Raw genomic sequence first — 15,244 nt, 5'->3', positions numbered from 1 at the left:
CTGCTCAACAGCCCGATGTTCGGTAACAGCCAGGGTTCGACTCGCCTCTGCGATGCTGCAAGTGTCCAGTGGTAGGCCAACTGACCCTTAGACACAGGGCAAAGTCACCGAGCCTTCTCAGAGGGCTAGAAATTGAGGAGTCGTTCCCGCTCTGTACCTCTGTATTGCTCTTGAGTGGCGCTGCTTTTGGCTTTATTTATCGATGGTCCTATGAGGGATGAAAAGAGTAATTCTGGTATCATTTCTTCAGGAAAAAAGGAGATAATCTATACTGGTTTGTAACAGAACCACTGTTTCTTGTCCCCAGAGATTTAAAAAAAAAAAAAGTTTTTTTCCTCAACTTACCGTTTCAGTGCTTCCACTAAGTTTACAGAGCTATGTAAGTTAAGCAGATGGTATTTGTTCCCCTTTCAAACCTGTGCCATTTATGCAAGTTGGTGTGGCCACAGAAGTGAAAAGAGCAGAAGGATTGGTAGCAGGGAGGCGGGTGTCTGCTAAGAACGGTACGTCAGTAAGGGAAACCAAAGCTGTTAGCTCCTGGACTGTGAGGACCTGGCCTGGTTTATGCTGGCCGTCGTCTCTTCTCAGTAGCAGAGAGTCGCTGCCCTGGCCTGCTGACCTTAGAACTCACGCCAGCTCTGACTTAGGGGCCCTGTGAAGCAGACTAGTCAGTCAGGCCTCCTGAAAAAGTGTTAGCCATTTACAAATGAAGTACTTTGGACAAGCATGAAGCCCCGGATAGATTTTTTTTCTCTTGGGATGGAATTTTTTTACTAAGTACCACTTATCAAATGACTGTTAGTACCTTTAGTACATTTAAAAGAATGCTTCAAGATACCATCGTTTTCCTTCATAATGTGCATCCACCCTTCCACAAGTGAGAACTCTTACCTATATAACTGAGTAAGACGGGGAGGAATATTAATCCGTGAGTGACTCCCAATAAGACCATAGCTAAATACATCCGGAAGTAAAAAATCTGGAAAATTTGAGATTTGGCAAAGGCCAACACCACAATCCCTCCAAATTTTGTTAGTGTGATTCCACTGAACACCTAAAAGAAAAGACAGTGTTAGGAACAACTCTTACAGCCAATTACAGTTAGAACATTGCCTTGCACAGGCATTTCTTCATATTCAAGGCCCAAAGGACTGGGGTATTAATATAGGTTTTAAAATAAGTATTAAAAAAAGTAAAGGCTGAGTATTCTGCATTTATGATACCACATTCTACCTCTCTCATGGCTTCAATTATGTTCCCCCCAAATGTATCAACTTGGTTAAGCTCTGATTCCCAGTATTGTGTGGCTGTCCTCCATTTTGTGATTGTAATTTTATGTTGAGAGGATTAGGGTGGGATTGTAACACCACCCTCACTCATAACCTCCCTGATCCAAGGTAAAGGGAGTTTCCCTGGGGTGTGGCCTGCACCACCTTTTATCTCTCAAGAGAGAAAAGAAAGGGGAAGCAAGCAGAGAGTTGGGGACCTTATACCACCAAGAAAGCAGCACCAGGAGCAGAGCATGTCCTTTGGACACGGGGTCCCTGCACCTGAAGAAACTCCCCAACCAGGGGAAGATTGAAGACAAGGACCTTCCTCCCGAGCAAACAGAGAGAGCCTTCCCCTGGAAGCTGACGCCCTGAATTTGGACTTGGAACCTAGTAGACTGTGAGAAAACAAATTTCTCTTTGTTAAAGCCATCCACTTGTGGTATTTGTCACGGCAGCACTAAATGACTAAGACAGCCTCTAAATTGAGGTAGTATCTATTAAGTAAAATTGTTGTGAAACAAGTTTTAGTTGTTATTCTAACAATACGCATGATGCCTGAGACTTGACATCCTAATTGACAGGCTAAACCAAGAGAGTCAAACCAAGAAGATACTCCAGATGTCACCTTCGATTTGCACGTTGGGTTCTGGAACATGGTATATAGCTCCTTGCTGATCTAACGCGTTACTGGCCTGCATTTTAAATGGAAAAAGACTTCCAGTTCTCTCATGTCTAATGTCTCTGTTATTTTCTTGCTTCAGCTATATTGCCTCCTACAGAGAATTCTCACAGACAAGTCATAGAGAATTCAAGTCTGAACACGATGCCGCTATTCGATGACCAGCCTGAAAACTAGTAAACCTCAGTAGCTGCCTTCTAATTTGAGGATCCAAATTGTCTTAACTACTGAATTTTAAAGTTTCTTCTTCTGAGAAACACCCAACCCTTTAGCTGGGCACTGTGTGCTGACCTTGTGCCCGAGTCGTCCTGCCCGAGTACTCACAGAACTGCCCATGTGTGACAGCGCCTCTTCCGCGCGGCTCACGCGGCTCCCCTTGGTGCTCACGGTGAACGCCCTCGTAATGTGGCTGCAGAACTCCACGGAAATGCCACAGCTCTGCAAGAAAGTGCCTCCTTTATGGCTGTTCTTTTCCAGCTGGAAGTCCTAAGCAGCCTGCCTTTCCTAGAGTATGGGTTACCAGGGGACCCGGGGTGGTCGAGGAGCCCTGACTACCCTCTCTGATTTATAACCCAAAGCTCTCATCACCCCAATTTAAACTGCACCAGGAAACTTTTGGAACCTTCCAAACAGCCCAGGGCTCCAGTTTTCTACAACATATTCACCTTTGATTAGGGAAGCTGTGGAGACCCTTTTAAGGTTCCCTAGCCCCCACCAAGGGGCACGCTGTCATTTCTCTAGTTGGCCTTACTACCACTCCACCAAGGCAGTGTTGATATCTGAAAGCACATACACACTTTCCTGTTTTCCAGTAACACCTCTAATGCTCACAACTTCAAGAATTTAATTCCATTAAAAAGCACCTGACGACTGCAGGGGAGGCAAAAGTACTGGTCAGGAAGCCCCACAGGGTGGGGCCATTTTTCTAAGTAAAAAGTGAACACCTTGCTGTCATAAGGCTACCTGCGTTAGCAATCCCTTCAGAATAATAAAGGCAGAATGCCCAAGCTAGACCATGACGTCACATCTCTACTGTTATATTCACCATGAACCACATGACTCTAGCTGCGAGTAAAGGGATAAAAAGAAAAAAAAACTGAACAAAACAAATTAACTCTGATGTGTGTCTGCTCCCGGATATGCCCTTCCAAATCCCGACTCCATCTAGTGTTCATCCCATCTCTTCGTGTGTGCCAAGAGGAAGAGCCTGACTTGATATTCTATCCCATTCTAAAGTTTATGTAGAATCTGAGAAAACAATTCACATAAATGATACAGGAGCTAGGGACAAGTTGAGAGTGGAATAGGACTCACCATAACCAAGTTGACCAAGGACACAGCATTCAGGCTGATGCCCCACAGCCACATGACCCCAAACATGTTGACCAAGATCATGGCAATGGTGACGCACATGATCACTGCTGACCACAGCTCACAGCCCAGGAGAACAAAGGTCACCAAAAATACCGCTCCCAGGGACACGCCGAGGTTAAAGATGGTGTCATCAATAATGGTCAGGTACTGCTCGTAGAAGACATAAAACACACTGCGGAAAGGAGGGCAGCAAAATGCTGTGAAAGCTCATAAATCACCTGTGGAAGCTCTACTTTTGATCCTGCTACTATTGCAAAACTGTGAAACCACTCTGACACAACCTTGCAGAAAACCTGCCTGGGTGAAGACTCGCCTAAGGGAATTCAACTGGATCTTGGACAGCTACTAAAGACCTGTGGAAGGGCCTAAGAATGATTCAAAATGTGGATTTCATATGACGTTATTGTTCATAAGCCCAGTCTATGCTACTGTATAGACATTTTCTAAGAAGACTCCATGGTATTTTCAAAAAACAAGTCCTGATTTATCCTGAGAACTACCTTAGGCCAAATGGGGTCTGTGGAGGACCTGAGGAGACAATGCTTTCTTTTTTTGCAGAGTTAACCAGCTCTTCCCAAGACTTGGACGCCCACCCTGAGAACGTCCTCCTGTCCAAGAAGAGTCAGGATGCCTTTACGCCAGATCACAGAAATGGAGGGGAAAAAAAAAAATCACTTGTTTCTTCTACTTTTCTTTATTTTCTAAATTCATTATTTCATATATAATAACTTTGCTTATAAGGGAAAAAACCCAATAAATGAAAAACAAGTCTACATAAAGGTGCAGTCCAAGTTACCATCCGCCAGGGATCCCAATCAGTAACTGCCAGGAGCACAGGCCTGCCCTCTCTGTGAAGGATTGCCTGGTCCCCAGGTGCCCCCACTCCCAGAATTAACCTCTCCCTCCTTGGTGCTAGTTTGTGGTATGTCTCCTTCAAATTGTGAGGCCCAGCACACAGAGATTATGTTTTCTGTCTCCAGCACTCAGATCTCAGTCAGTGTTCAAGATACTGACCCTCCCTGACCAGCTAGCAAGGTCCATTGATATAATTCACCTGTGCTCAAGGTGGCACAGGCAAGAGTCAAAACCCAGACAACGGGGGCAGAGTTATCATCGGCCTGCCAAGGGTGACCCCACCCCCAATTACTGGACTTTCCCTAGTAAGCCCTCAGTCATAAAGGCCACTTTACCTGTATGGAAATACGCGGTAATTACTTCCTTTACGGCCCATGGTTTCGGTGATGTTACTGGCTATCAATCGGGCTTTCTTCATGGCATCGATGAAGTCTGCAGAGGTCTGCAGCACTGTGTGGGAGGTCATGAAGTATGTGGCTCCGACACTAGTGTTATTACCAAGGATATTAACTGCCGAACCATATGCAGCATGTCCCCTGAGAGAAGAGTCACTGGGTGTCAGAAAGATCTGCAGGATACGAGCACTCAAGGCCAAGTGAAATCACAGACTCAACTATAAATCCAGGGGTCAGAGAAGGCCTGCTGATAAGGGAACCACGGAGGTTTTCGCTTATTCTCTCCTAGACTGGCTTTTCTTTATTGCTTTGGGCTTCTATGGCGTGTGTACAGTCACTTTTGAAAATCTACCAAAGTACAACTTAACATGCCATAAGCTACGCTTAGCAGCTGTTGTTTCAGTATCTAATTGGGCTTGCAACCACGTGTGTTTTCAGACGGAGTTAGCTCAGTAATGTTGCGTAATAGAGCAAGGGCTCTGAACTCAAACAACCTTGGGTCAGTCTGCCACTTATCAGCCACATCACCTTGGGCAAAGTCACGTCATCGGAGCTTCAGCTTAAAATTTTTTTTTTTATAAATGGGTGTAATACCACCTACTCCGAGGGCCGCTGGGACGATAAAATAAAATAATGTTGGTGAGATGCCTGGCCCGATACTGGCCCATAGAGACTCTCCATAAAAGGTGGCTATTGCCTTCATAAAAAACGAAGTCACTTCAACACAGGCTACAAAGGTTAGAGACGCGCTCTTACGGGTACTCTTCCTTGTTTTATGGAGGAAAAACACTCAAGTTTACGAGCCAACCAAGCTGAAGGATTCATTTCTATTTTATTTATAGGGCTAGTCTTCCCATGGTACCTAGTACAGGTCTCCAAAGAAGATGGTGATATAAATGATTAACTGATGTGGCTCTGGTCAAGAGTGTGTTCTTATGAAAACTAGGCACGTCCAGGATTTACCTAATGTACCTGTGGATACTCATCTTCCTCCTACAAAAGCTTCCAAACGGACCCCCACAGACTTCCAGTCACCGTCACTATTTTTATGCCAGGATATCCTGCTCCCATGGATAACTGGCTGCCGGGGCTGGATGGGGCAACGAGACAGCCCATCACCTCACATATCTGGACAGGCTGGCAAGGAGCATGGGTGGGGCTAGACAATCTACACCTTAACCCAGGATGACATAACCAAGGCAAGATACTCTCCCCTATGCCCATTGATATAATTTAACGACCGAGGTCTTTCATATTCTGAAATAGCAGTGTGCTCACCTCTCTCCTTCCCTGCCCCTCCGGGAACCTACATCCACTCATACATTCAGGATGCAGAGGGACGCATAGGAAATAGATGCTCAAGCTAGGCTGAAATCAGTTGAAAACAATGAGGAGTTTTCTTGAAAAGGAGTCTTAGGTTTCTCTACTTTCCCAGAAGGACTGGCGCAGGGTCAGGTGGGGAAAAAAGAGGATCTTTCCCGTACAACTGCTTTTTACCTCAAGCCTCTCCCCACCTAGTTTTCTACTACGAATTAAAGCTGAAGTGGCCGTGTATCTGCAACACTTAAGTGTCACTTACCCTTTGCCGCACTTGGGGTTGGGGTTGTCAGAAAGGAACATGGGCAGGAATTTCATGAAGTCTTTACCCTGGGGCCGCTGTTTGCCCTCCGGGGTGAGGGGCCGGCAGCGCACGCAGGTAGGGTCGACCACTGGTGTAAACACGGAGGGAGGAGCCAATGGTGAGAAGAATAGGTCTCTAGATTTCACTTAACGTTTTATTTATTTTTAATTTTTATTGTACTTTAGATGAAGGTTTACAGAGCAAACTAGCTTCTCACTGAACAATTAATACACATATTGTTTTGTGACACTGGTTCCCAACCCCACAACATGTCAACACTCCTCCCTTCTCGGCCTTACACTCCCCATTACCAGCTCTCCTGTCCCCTCCTGCCTTCTCGTCCTTGCCCCTGGGCTGGTGTGCCATCTTTAGTTTCATTCTGTTTTATGGGCCTGTCTAATCTTTGGCTGAAGGGTGAGCCTCAGGAGTGACTTCATTATTGAGCTAGAAGGGTGTCCGGGGGCCACACTCTAGGGGTTTCTCCAGTCTGTCAAACCATTAAGTCTGGTCTTTTTTTTTTTCGTGAGTCACTTAACAACACTTTAAAATATTGATAAAGAAATGAGAGAAATTATTTTCCTGAAACTTTTCCCTTAACCAAAGGCTATTCATCTCCACGTCACTGTCATACTCTAATAAAGGTGAGACACCAACTTCATCTCACGCAGACTATGTGACAACCACGATTGGTATCGTCAGAGCCCAAGGTTACCATATTTTTACTAAGAAGTTTAGTAAAAACCTCAACATTCTAACAAAACATAGGTCAACAGTGATAGAAAAAAAAAATTAATAAAAGGAAAGCAACCCTATGGGAGGCTAAGGTGAGAAACTAATCAAGAGAGGCCATCAGTACAATCAGAAAAGGTGAGAAGCCTTCTCTGCAGATCAGAGTCCCTGTACACGGAATGACAGGTCGCTTGCAGCCCAGCAGATGTGGCTGTCTGGGTCAGTAACAATGCAACATTTTTCAGTGTGAGCGACTAAGAAACGCGATAATGACAAAGGGATTAAGATCCAGTGCTGCAAATAAATAGGTACAAAGTGAGGTGAAAGGCAAATGATTTTTAAATTATAATGCTAAACTTCTTCCAGAAAAAAAGGGAAATATTTGGGAAACAGATGAAAGTACCTGAAGCGTTGCAGAATTGTTCTGTGATATTGGAGACTCTACAGCAAGATGACTGAGGCTTGACCCAATCGAAATAATCATCAATCCAGGACGAGGGAGCAAAGCCTACTCGGGTACTAGAGGAAAAGAGAAAACATTTACCGACTGGCCCCATGGGGGGAGGTCTTTAGTTTCAGTGCTTTTTCTTGAAATGTAACTTCCTCTTCTACATTTTATACCGCTACCCAGTCAAATTAAAAACAAAAACAAAAACACATTAACACTTAATGGAAAAACTTCAAAGTACCAAGTGGTAAACTAGCCCTTTTAGAGGCTTTGTTCACATAAACCTAGATTTAACACATATTTTGAATGAAGCCAACTTTTCTAAGAAAATCCATTTGCGGTGAGCAATTTCAGGCCTGAGCGGGCTCTCTGGCGGAGAGTACCAGCTGTGGTACGAGACCGATGGGACTTACTAGCTGTCCAGCTCGGCCGCGTTAAATAACTGTTGGACCAGGGAATCGTTATCGCACCCCATGCCGCCACACACCATGTTCTGTCCTCTCAGGGACGTATAGTCATGCCCTTCCTCCAGGACAAAGTACACAGGAGGACCCGCATGGAGGTACTGGCTGAGGGACTTGAAGTAATCCATTACGTAAGAGTCCTAGAGAAACAGAAAGGAAAAGAAAAAAAGTAACGCTAAAGTTCTGATAGTAACTAAGCAAGATGATTAAGAATTAGGTGGACACACAGCCAGGTGGACACACAGCCAGTCCTCCCCGGGGCCCCAGCGTGCTCCTCCTGTAGTGCCACAAGTAGGAGAGCATCTAGTAACCTAACTGACAGGCTGCTCAGAGTCCATGGCTGTGCCCAGGGACTGTCTGAGAGTCCAGAATCCCAAGGCAGCCGTGTGTGCAGAGCCTGGTGGTAGCTCTCAATGCCCTGGAGACTCCGTCAGCACTTGTGTTTAGAAGCAGGCATTAGCTTGAAACAATCGCATGCATGCTATAAAACAATTGCACGCATGTTATCAGCTAAACAAGTTAAAATAAAAAAGAAAGCACCTTACATCTGGCATTGAAAGAGACTGACTCAATCCAATTTCCACTTTGTTCAGCACTGCGATACTGAATGACAGGACCCCCACGAAAATGGCTACCTGGAATGAGAAATGGGTTATGAGATAGAGAGTGCTTAGCGTCATCATGAATTTAAGAACAAAATCTGAAATAGAAAAAAACCCTAGGACTTGGCTAAACTGAAAAGCAAGTTTAAATGACATGCAGATAAAAAGGGGAGTATGAAGTAGTTGCTGAGGTCACAGAATTAAGGGTCGAACTTCCTGGGTTCAAATCCTGGCTCTGCCACTTACTAGTTGAGTGACCTCAGGCGAATCACCTAAACTCTCTTAGCCCCTATTTCCTTATCAGTAAAACAGGAAAGACAAGAGGTTTACCACATCGGACGGTTGTCTGAATAAGTGAGATAATCCAGATTTTAGCACAGTACCCAACAGATTATACGTGTTCAATAAATGTTATGTTACTTTATTATTAGAAACTAATTTATGTCCTTTAGTAGAGAGGTGATAGGTCATCACTGTTGGCTACATTCAGTAATATCAAACTCTACAAGGCTCCTCCGTGGTTGCCAGGGATTAGGGGTGACAGTGGGTGATACTACAAAGGGGTGAAGAAAGACAATGACTGTGGTGATGGAACAGCTCTGTGGCGACTGCACTGGTGGTTACAGGAGCCTACACACGTGATAAAAACGACACAGAACTATATGCACACGTTGTACCAATGTCAAATTCCTGTACTGTAATTACGTAAGGTGCAGCCACTGGGGAGACAGGGAGAAGGCTAGCCAGTCCTCTCTGCACTACTCTTGCAACTTCCTGTGAATCTATAAGTATTTCCAAATAAAAAGTTAAAACAAACAAAATCTCTTACTGATAAAAAGTAGCTAGAAAAACATTTTATATATTTGAGCACGTTTTTGTATATGTATCTAACAGCTGTCAGAAGCACCTTCACAAGCTGTCTGCTTTCTTAGAAGGCAGGTGACAAATCTGCTTTGGGGAGAAGAAAGAGAAAAGCCACAGATGCGCTCGTACCACAATCGGCCGCATCCAGTCCTTAAGCAGAAGCGGGGAATAGGAGTTTTTAAAGAACCGAAACAAGCAGCTCTCGGAGGCCTGGACACTTGCTCCGTCGTCAGCGCCTCTCACACAGCAAAGGATGTCCAGCCGATTCTTCTGAGGAGACACAGAGTACCGAGGGCACACAGTACAGCATCTGCCTACTTCATCCAGAGTCTTGGCTCTAATTAAACAGACTACAGTCCTGACAACAACCTACCTCTTGACGCTTAATGTCTAATCCCAGGAGACTCACAAAACACGTCATCTGAAGGAGGAAGTCGATGAAGACGGCCATTCCCGCAAAGAGAGAGAAGGTGTGAACGGCTGGCATCACCGACAAGCCTCCTACAGGAGAGAGAAAGGCTGCTGCACCACGTCCACTGACAGCAGAGGAGGCCATGCACGTTCCACACTCACACGTGCGCTCCGTGCACACGGAAACAAGCAGCCAGACAGGCCAAGCCCCGGAGACCTTTGCCCCCTTCAAAGGTGTGTGGCACAAGTCTATGTGGATATCAATTCAGAACTGAGAGAAGAAATGGAAACAGCACCAGAGCCACCAGGGAGTTGTTAAAAGGGTAGGTTCCTGGGCCCCAACCCTGACCTACTGAATCAAGACACAGTGAAAATTCAACCCCAATTCTACTGTATTTAAAAGGCTTCACAGGCAAATTTATACACATTAGAATTCAAGAACCATTAATATACGCCATTTCTTTTTTTCTTTTAATTGTTTTAGATTTTATTGTGGCTTTACGTGAAAGCTTACAGCTCAAGTTAGTTTCTCACTAAAAAATTTATATTGTTTTGTGACATGAGCTGGAATCCCCACAATGTGATAGCACTCTCCCTCTTTCCACCCTGGGTTCCTCATGTCCACTTGTCCAGTTTTCCTGTCCCTTCCTGCCTTCTCTTCTTGCTCTCGGGCAGGAGTTGCCCATCTGGTCTCGTATATTTGATTGAACTAAGAAGCGCATTCCTCATGTGTGATATTGTTTGTTTTATAGGCCTGCCTAATCTTCGTCTGAAAAGCGGGCTTTAAGAGTAGCTTTAGTTCTGAGTTAGAAAGGTATCTGGGGGCCATAGTCTTGGTGGTTCCTCCAGTCTCTGTCAGACCAGTAAGTCCTATCTCTTTTTGTGAATTTGAATTTTGTTCTATACTTTTCTCCTGCTCTGCCTGGGACTCTCTACTGTGATCCCTGTCAGAGAGGTTGGTGGTGACAGAAGAGCCATCTAGTTCTTCTGGGCTCAGGCTGGTGGAGGCTGTGGTTTCTGTGGTCCTTTAGTTCGCTGGGCTAATATTCTCCTTGTGTCTTTGGTTTTCTTCCTTTAGGCCATTTCTTGTAGTATCTTCTATCCTTCATTCAGAGAGGGAAACATGATCTATCAGCTGTTATTCAACATTAGCCTCTCGGTTTAGTTACAACGAGGGGCTCCAAGTCAAAAGCACTAGGGTAAGACTTAGAAACTGCAAATTGGCAGCCCATGGGCCAGACTGCTTGGCCCACACTGTACTGAGCTATTTTAAGATTAAAAAAAATTTTTTAAGTAACCAATAGTTAAAAATGAAACTGTACACAAAAATCTAGATTTACAGCTTCACTTGAAAAAATATCAGCCCCAGCAGCACTTAGCCAGCAACAGACCCTGTCTGTGTTAGAGTGGACATGCAGGCTCCGGGTGCTGTGGTCCCCACTGCTGCTACTGTCATCCGAGTCACTCCACCCTAAAGCAGAGTGCGTGCTGCAATTTATCATCACACTTGCACTGGTTTTCTTATAAGTGTTGTTGTTGTCAGGGGCTGTCAAGTCGATTCCGACTCATAGTGAACCCATGTGACACAGTAGAACTGTCCCATAGAGTTTTCTGGACTATAATCTTTATGGAAGCAGACTGCTAGGTCTTTTTTCTCATGGAGCTGCTGGGTGAGTTTGAACTGCCAACCTTTCAGTTAATGGCCAAGTCTTAACCGCTGCACCATCAGGGCTCCTAAGGAAGCAACCACAAAGGGACACAAACCCTTAATCCTCTGAACCAACATCAGATGCCTTAACTCATAATAGAGGGAAAAAGATTTTGTTTTGCACCAACGTATCCATCAAAAGGACTATAAGGCCTGCAGGTTTCAAAAGTACGTTGCTCTGTGGAAATGAAGAATAATCTCTTAACGGTGTGTCCGTGTTGAAGACATCACCTACAATGGCCCTGTGTCAGATGACCTGGTGTCCACGCACGCATTTCAGCTGGAGTCACAGGTTGCAAATCTTTGGACTTAAGTGATCACATCTAGCCTCCTCCTCAGAGGATGTAGTCACTGTCTCTCACTACCCTTCAGAAATGGGGCAGATAACATACTCACAAGTCTACCTAGAGATTTCTCTATGTGCAAGAAGAACTGAAGTGCTGCTGGCCCCTACACCCACCCCAAGTTTACTCTGGCTCCTTGTATTAAAGTAAGATCTAAGAACCTCTGCTCACTAAGGGGAGCCCTGGTGGTACAGTGGTTAAGAGCTTGGCTGCTGAAAGGTGGGTAGTTCGAATCCACCAGCCACTCCTTGGAAACTCTATAGGGCAGTTCTACTCTGTCTTATAGGGTCACTATGAGTTGGAATCGACTCGATGGCCACAGGTTTTTGGTTTTGTTCATTAATGAGGCTGCTTCCCCACTGAGCTATGTGGATAGAGGAGGAAGACTGGCTATGAGAACAATGGCAAGAAGGTTTCATCTTGCAATCCGATGTCTATGGATTTGACAGTTGTAGTGTATTGAGGAAGATTCTGTGGCTACACAAGAATGCCATTTCCAAACTGCAACATTTGCCCTGAGTGTCAAAAGAAGGGAGTGGCAAAATGAGCTCTAGGTGTTCATCACTTTAAACTTCAACATCAACCCTGTCCTGAAATTTAATGTGAGAAAGACACACGCGAAGAGATACCCAAGATACTACCTTCAGTTTTTCTTGTGGCCCACCAAGTGATACCTTCCAGTTATAGAATAAACCTCAGAAAAGGATGCAACTCAAAGGGCATATTCAGGCAACCAGCTTCTCCTGCGTCTCCCAGGCTCAGCCGACTACAGAGCTGGCAGAGTTCAGAGAGTAATTACCTAAGAAAAACGCCGCAGTCTCTGAAAAGGATGACAGGAACATACTAGGAGCCACTTCCCCCAGGACCCTGCCCACTTGTTGATCCAGTGTTTCCCCTTGATGACGTTCATCTCTCTAAAAAACCAAACAAAAATACATGAAATTTGCAATGTTAAAGTCTCTCCCTAAATACCAATGTCATGCTCTTTGCTGCCTTGTGCTAACTCAACAGTAGCTAAAAACGATTAGCAGCATCTACTTATAGTATATGCTTTATAAGCATATAAACTTTGGTGGGGGATGCCAAAGTTCTCATGGTAATTCATTTAGAGCATTTCTGCACTCCTGAGCTAGATAATTTTTGAGAAACTCGAGGAAAGACTTGATTACATTATCAGAAAAAATGCATGGCACACAGGCTGCAAGTGGGTGGACCATTCAATGATCCTGTGCCATGCCACTGCGCCTCCACTTCAGGCGACGGGCTATGGACAAGGGGACTGTGGGAGAACCAATCGGTCGAGACCATTTTCTACAACAGAGGGGCATGTCTTGACTTTTTCTTTTTAGTGGCACCTTTGAACAAATGTATAGTTCTTCTATACTATGTCAAGAGTCATTTTAGTAGCACTTGTACCCAAAATATTTTCCAAAAGCTTGTTAGCTCTTCTTGCACACATGGGAAAAAGATACTATTTCAAATCCAAATTCTCACTTTGTGTCTATTCCACCAACCAAAGGGGATGAAATTCTTGGTCCTGAAATGCTCAGGACAAGGATACTAGTCTTCTTAAGCTCCGTGATGGGGACGGAGGAAAGAAAGCCTCCTTGCTTCCACACTCACAAATACTCTGCCTGGAGCCAAACGGCCAGTGACAGACCCGGAGGCTTGGACAGGTGGCCAGCGCTGTGAGAACGTGTGAACACACCTGGTAAGTCTGGACCAGAATGAAGATGTTGTCCACCCCCACAGCCAGCACCAGGAATGGGATGACTTCGATCACAATGAGGGTGAGCGGGATCCCAACGTAGCTGAAGATGCCCAAGGAGCATGCCACTGAGCTCAGCACAATCAGGATGCCTGCGACGCCCAGTGAGATCTTCGAGTCCACCTGGGAGGTGCAACACAGACAAAGGGGGTTGTTTAGGGTCCCACGTGCTGCATTAAAAGGGGCTCAGTTTTACTTCTTTCTTTTTATCCAATCTGCAGTAAAAGGCACAATTCTCATTCCTGAGAAGATAGGAAACATTTCCAGGTTTCCTGGCAGAGTGTTTTATGAGCTCACGTTCTTATCTGATCAAGTGGACAAATCAGAAAAGGCTAGATTATGTGATTTAAATGTGAAGTTTAAGATAAGCCAAAACACTGGAACTGAAGGAAATAGGTACAGGAAACGGAGATGCTGCATATAATTAAAACACAGGGGCATTTAAGGCAGTTCTGGACATCATGAATTAGGAATAAGTAAGAGCAAAATAAGTAGGGACTGACACAGTGGCTGCAATGATGGGCTCAAGCATAGCAACAATTGTGAGAATGGTGCAGAAGCAGACGGTGTTTCGTTCTGTTGTACACAGTGATAGGAGACAGGGTCACTATGAGTTAGAAGGAACTTGACGGCACCTAATAACAACAACGGGGGCAAAAATACGATATGTCATGCAGTGTCATTTCTCTCTAACCCACAGACACTCACAGTCACACTCCGCTTACCAGAAGTCTGCTGCAGCTTTTGATGTGCCCCAAGGCAACGGAAATGTAGAAAAACATGATGGCATAGCTAATGACAATAGTGAGGACATCGCTGCTGCTTTCACGGTTTAGCTCATCTTCAATACTTCGTTCAGCAGTGAAAGAAATGGTCAGATTTGGGTTCTCATAATTTTTCACAAAATTAATAAACCTAAAGAAGAAGTAACACTTTGTAGTGAAAACTTAGTGACAGCTAAATGAGAAACATCTTCCCAACTTCGATGACACAAAGGTTAAGCCTACTTAACCTTTGTCCCACATTAGGGTCTTGTAGACTGAGACCAGATCACAGCCACAGTTCCAGACACGCTGAGTTTGCTACCGTCAGAGCAGGCTGAGGATAAGTGGTGGTTGGGCAACATGGTGAACATAATTAACGTTACTGAATTGTACACGTAAAAATGGTCGAAATGGTAAATGTTCCGTTATACATATTTCATCAAAATAAATTGGCTCACATTTGCCCTATTTATTTTTTTCAAAAAAAGATTTTCAAATGAAGTATATTATCATAAATGATATAACTTGCCCACAGAACAAAAGGTAAAAAAAACCAAAGGCCATAAAGTGAAGAGTAAAAGGCCCTTGTCCTCCAAAGTCCCCTCTTCCCACTCCCTAGAAGCAACAACCACAGTTAATCTCTCGGGTCATACTCATGATATTTTTCCTAAGCACAGACAGCACGTATAGTATATATTTACCTAAACGTGTTGACTGCAGCTTTTTATTTAATACATCTTGGGCTGCTTAGCTCCCTCACTTTAACCCATTGTGGCTGAGTTGATTACAATTTCTAGCAACACTGTAGGACACAGTAGAACTACCCCATAGGGCTTCCAAGGCTGTAAATCTTAATGGAAGCAGACTGCCACATCTTTTTCCTATGGAACAGCTGGTGGATTTGAACCACCGACTTTGTGGTAGCAGCCGAATGCTAACCACTGTGC

At 44.6% G+C, this 15,244-nt stretch overlaps 1 protein-coding gene across 3 annotated transcripts in view; it reads right to left on the bottom strand.

Annotated features, from left to right (window-relative positions):
- Positions 1–97: 97 nt before the first annotated feature.
- NPC1 (NPC intracellular cholesterol transporter 1) overlaps positions 98–15,244 on the bottom strand; it is a 46,383-nt gene continuing 31,236 nt past the window's right edge. For all 3 annotated transcript variants that reach the window (XM_023543937.2, XM_010586812.3, XM_010586813.3), the window contains 14 exons: positions 14,259–14,448; positions 13,474–13,656; positions 12,565–12,679; positions 9,676–9,803; positions 9,432–9,572; positions 8,382–8,471; positions 7,786–7,976; positions 7,328–7,443; positions 6,154–6,283; positions 4,515–4,715; positions 3,265–3,496; positions 2,275–2,388; positions 892–1,054; positions 98–208 (listed from right to left, as the gene is read on the bottom strand). In XM_023543937.2, coding sequence (XP_023399705.1) covers positions 126–208; positions 892–1,054; positions 2,275–2,388; positions 3,265–3,496; positions 4,515–4,715; positions 6,154–6,283; positions 7,328–7,443; positions 7,786–7,976; positions 8,382–8,471; positions 9,432–9,572; positions 9,676–9,803; positions 12,565–12,679; positions 13,474–13,656; positions 14,259–14,448 — 2,077 coding nt within the window. In that variant the 3' untranslated portion in view covers positions 98–125. The remainder of the gene's footprint in view (positions 209–891; positions 1,055–2,274; positions 2,389–3,264; positions 3,497–4,514; positions 4,716–6,153; positions 6,284–7,327; positions 7,444–7,785; positions 7,977–8,381; positions 8,472–9,431; positions 9,573–9,675; positions 9,804–12,564; positions 12,680–13,473; positions 13,657–14,258; positions 14,449–15,244) is intronic.

This window comes from Loxodonta africana, chromosome 11 (genome assembly GCF_030014295.1).
Source record: "Loxodonta africana isolate mLoxAfr1 chromosome 11, mLoxAfr1.hap2, whole genome shotgun sequence".
NCBI classification, from domain to species: Eukaryota; Metazoa; Chordata; class Mammalia; order Proboscidea; family Elephantidae; genus Loxodonta; species Loxodonta africana.
The sequence above is the reverse complement of the archived record's forward strand: the minus strand, read 5'-3'. Positions and strand labels throughout refer to the sequence as shown.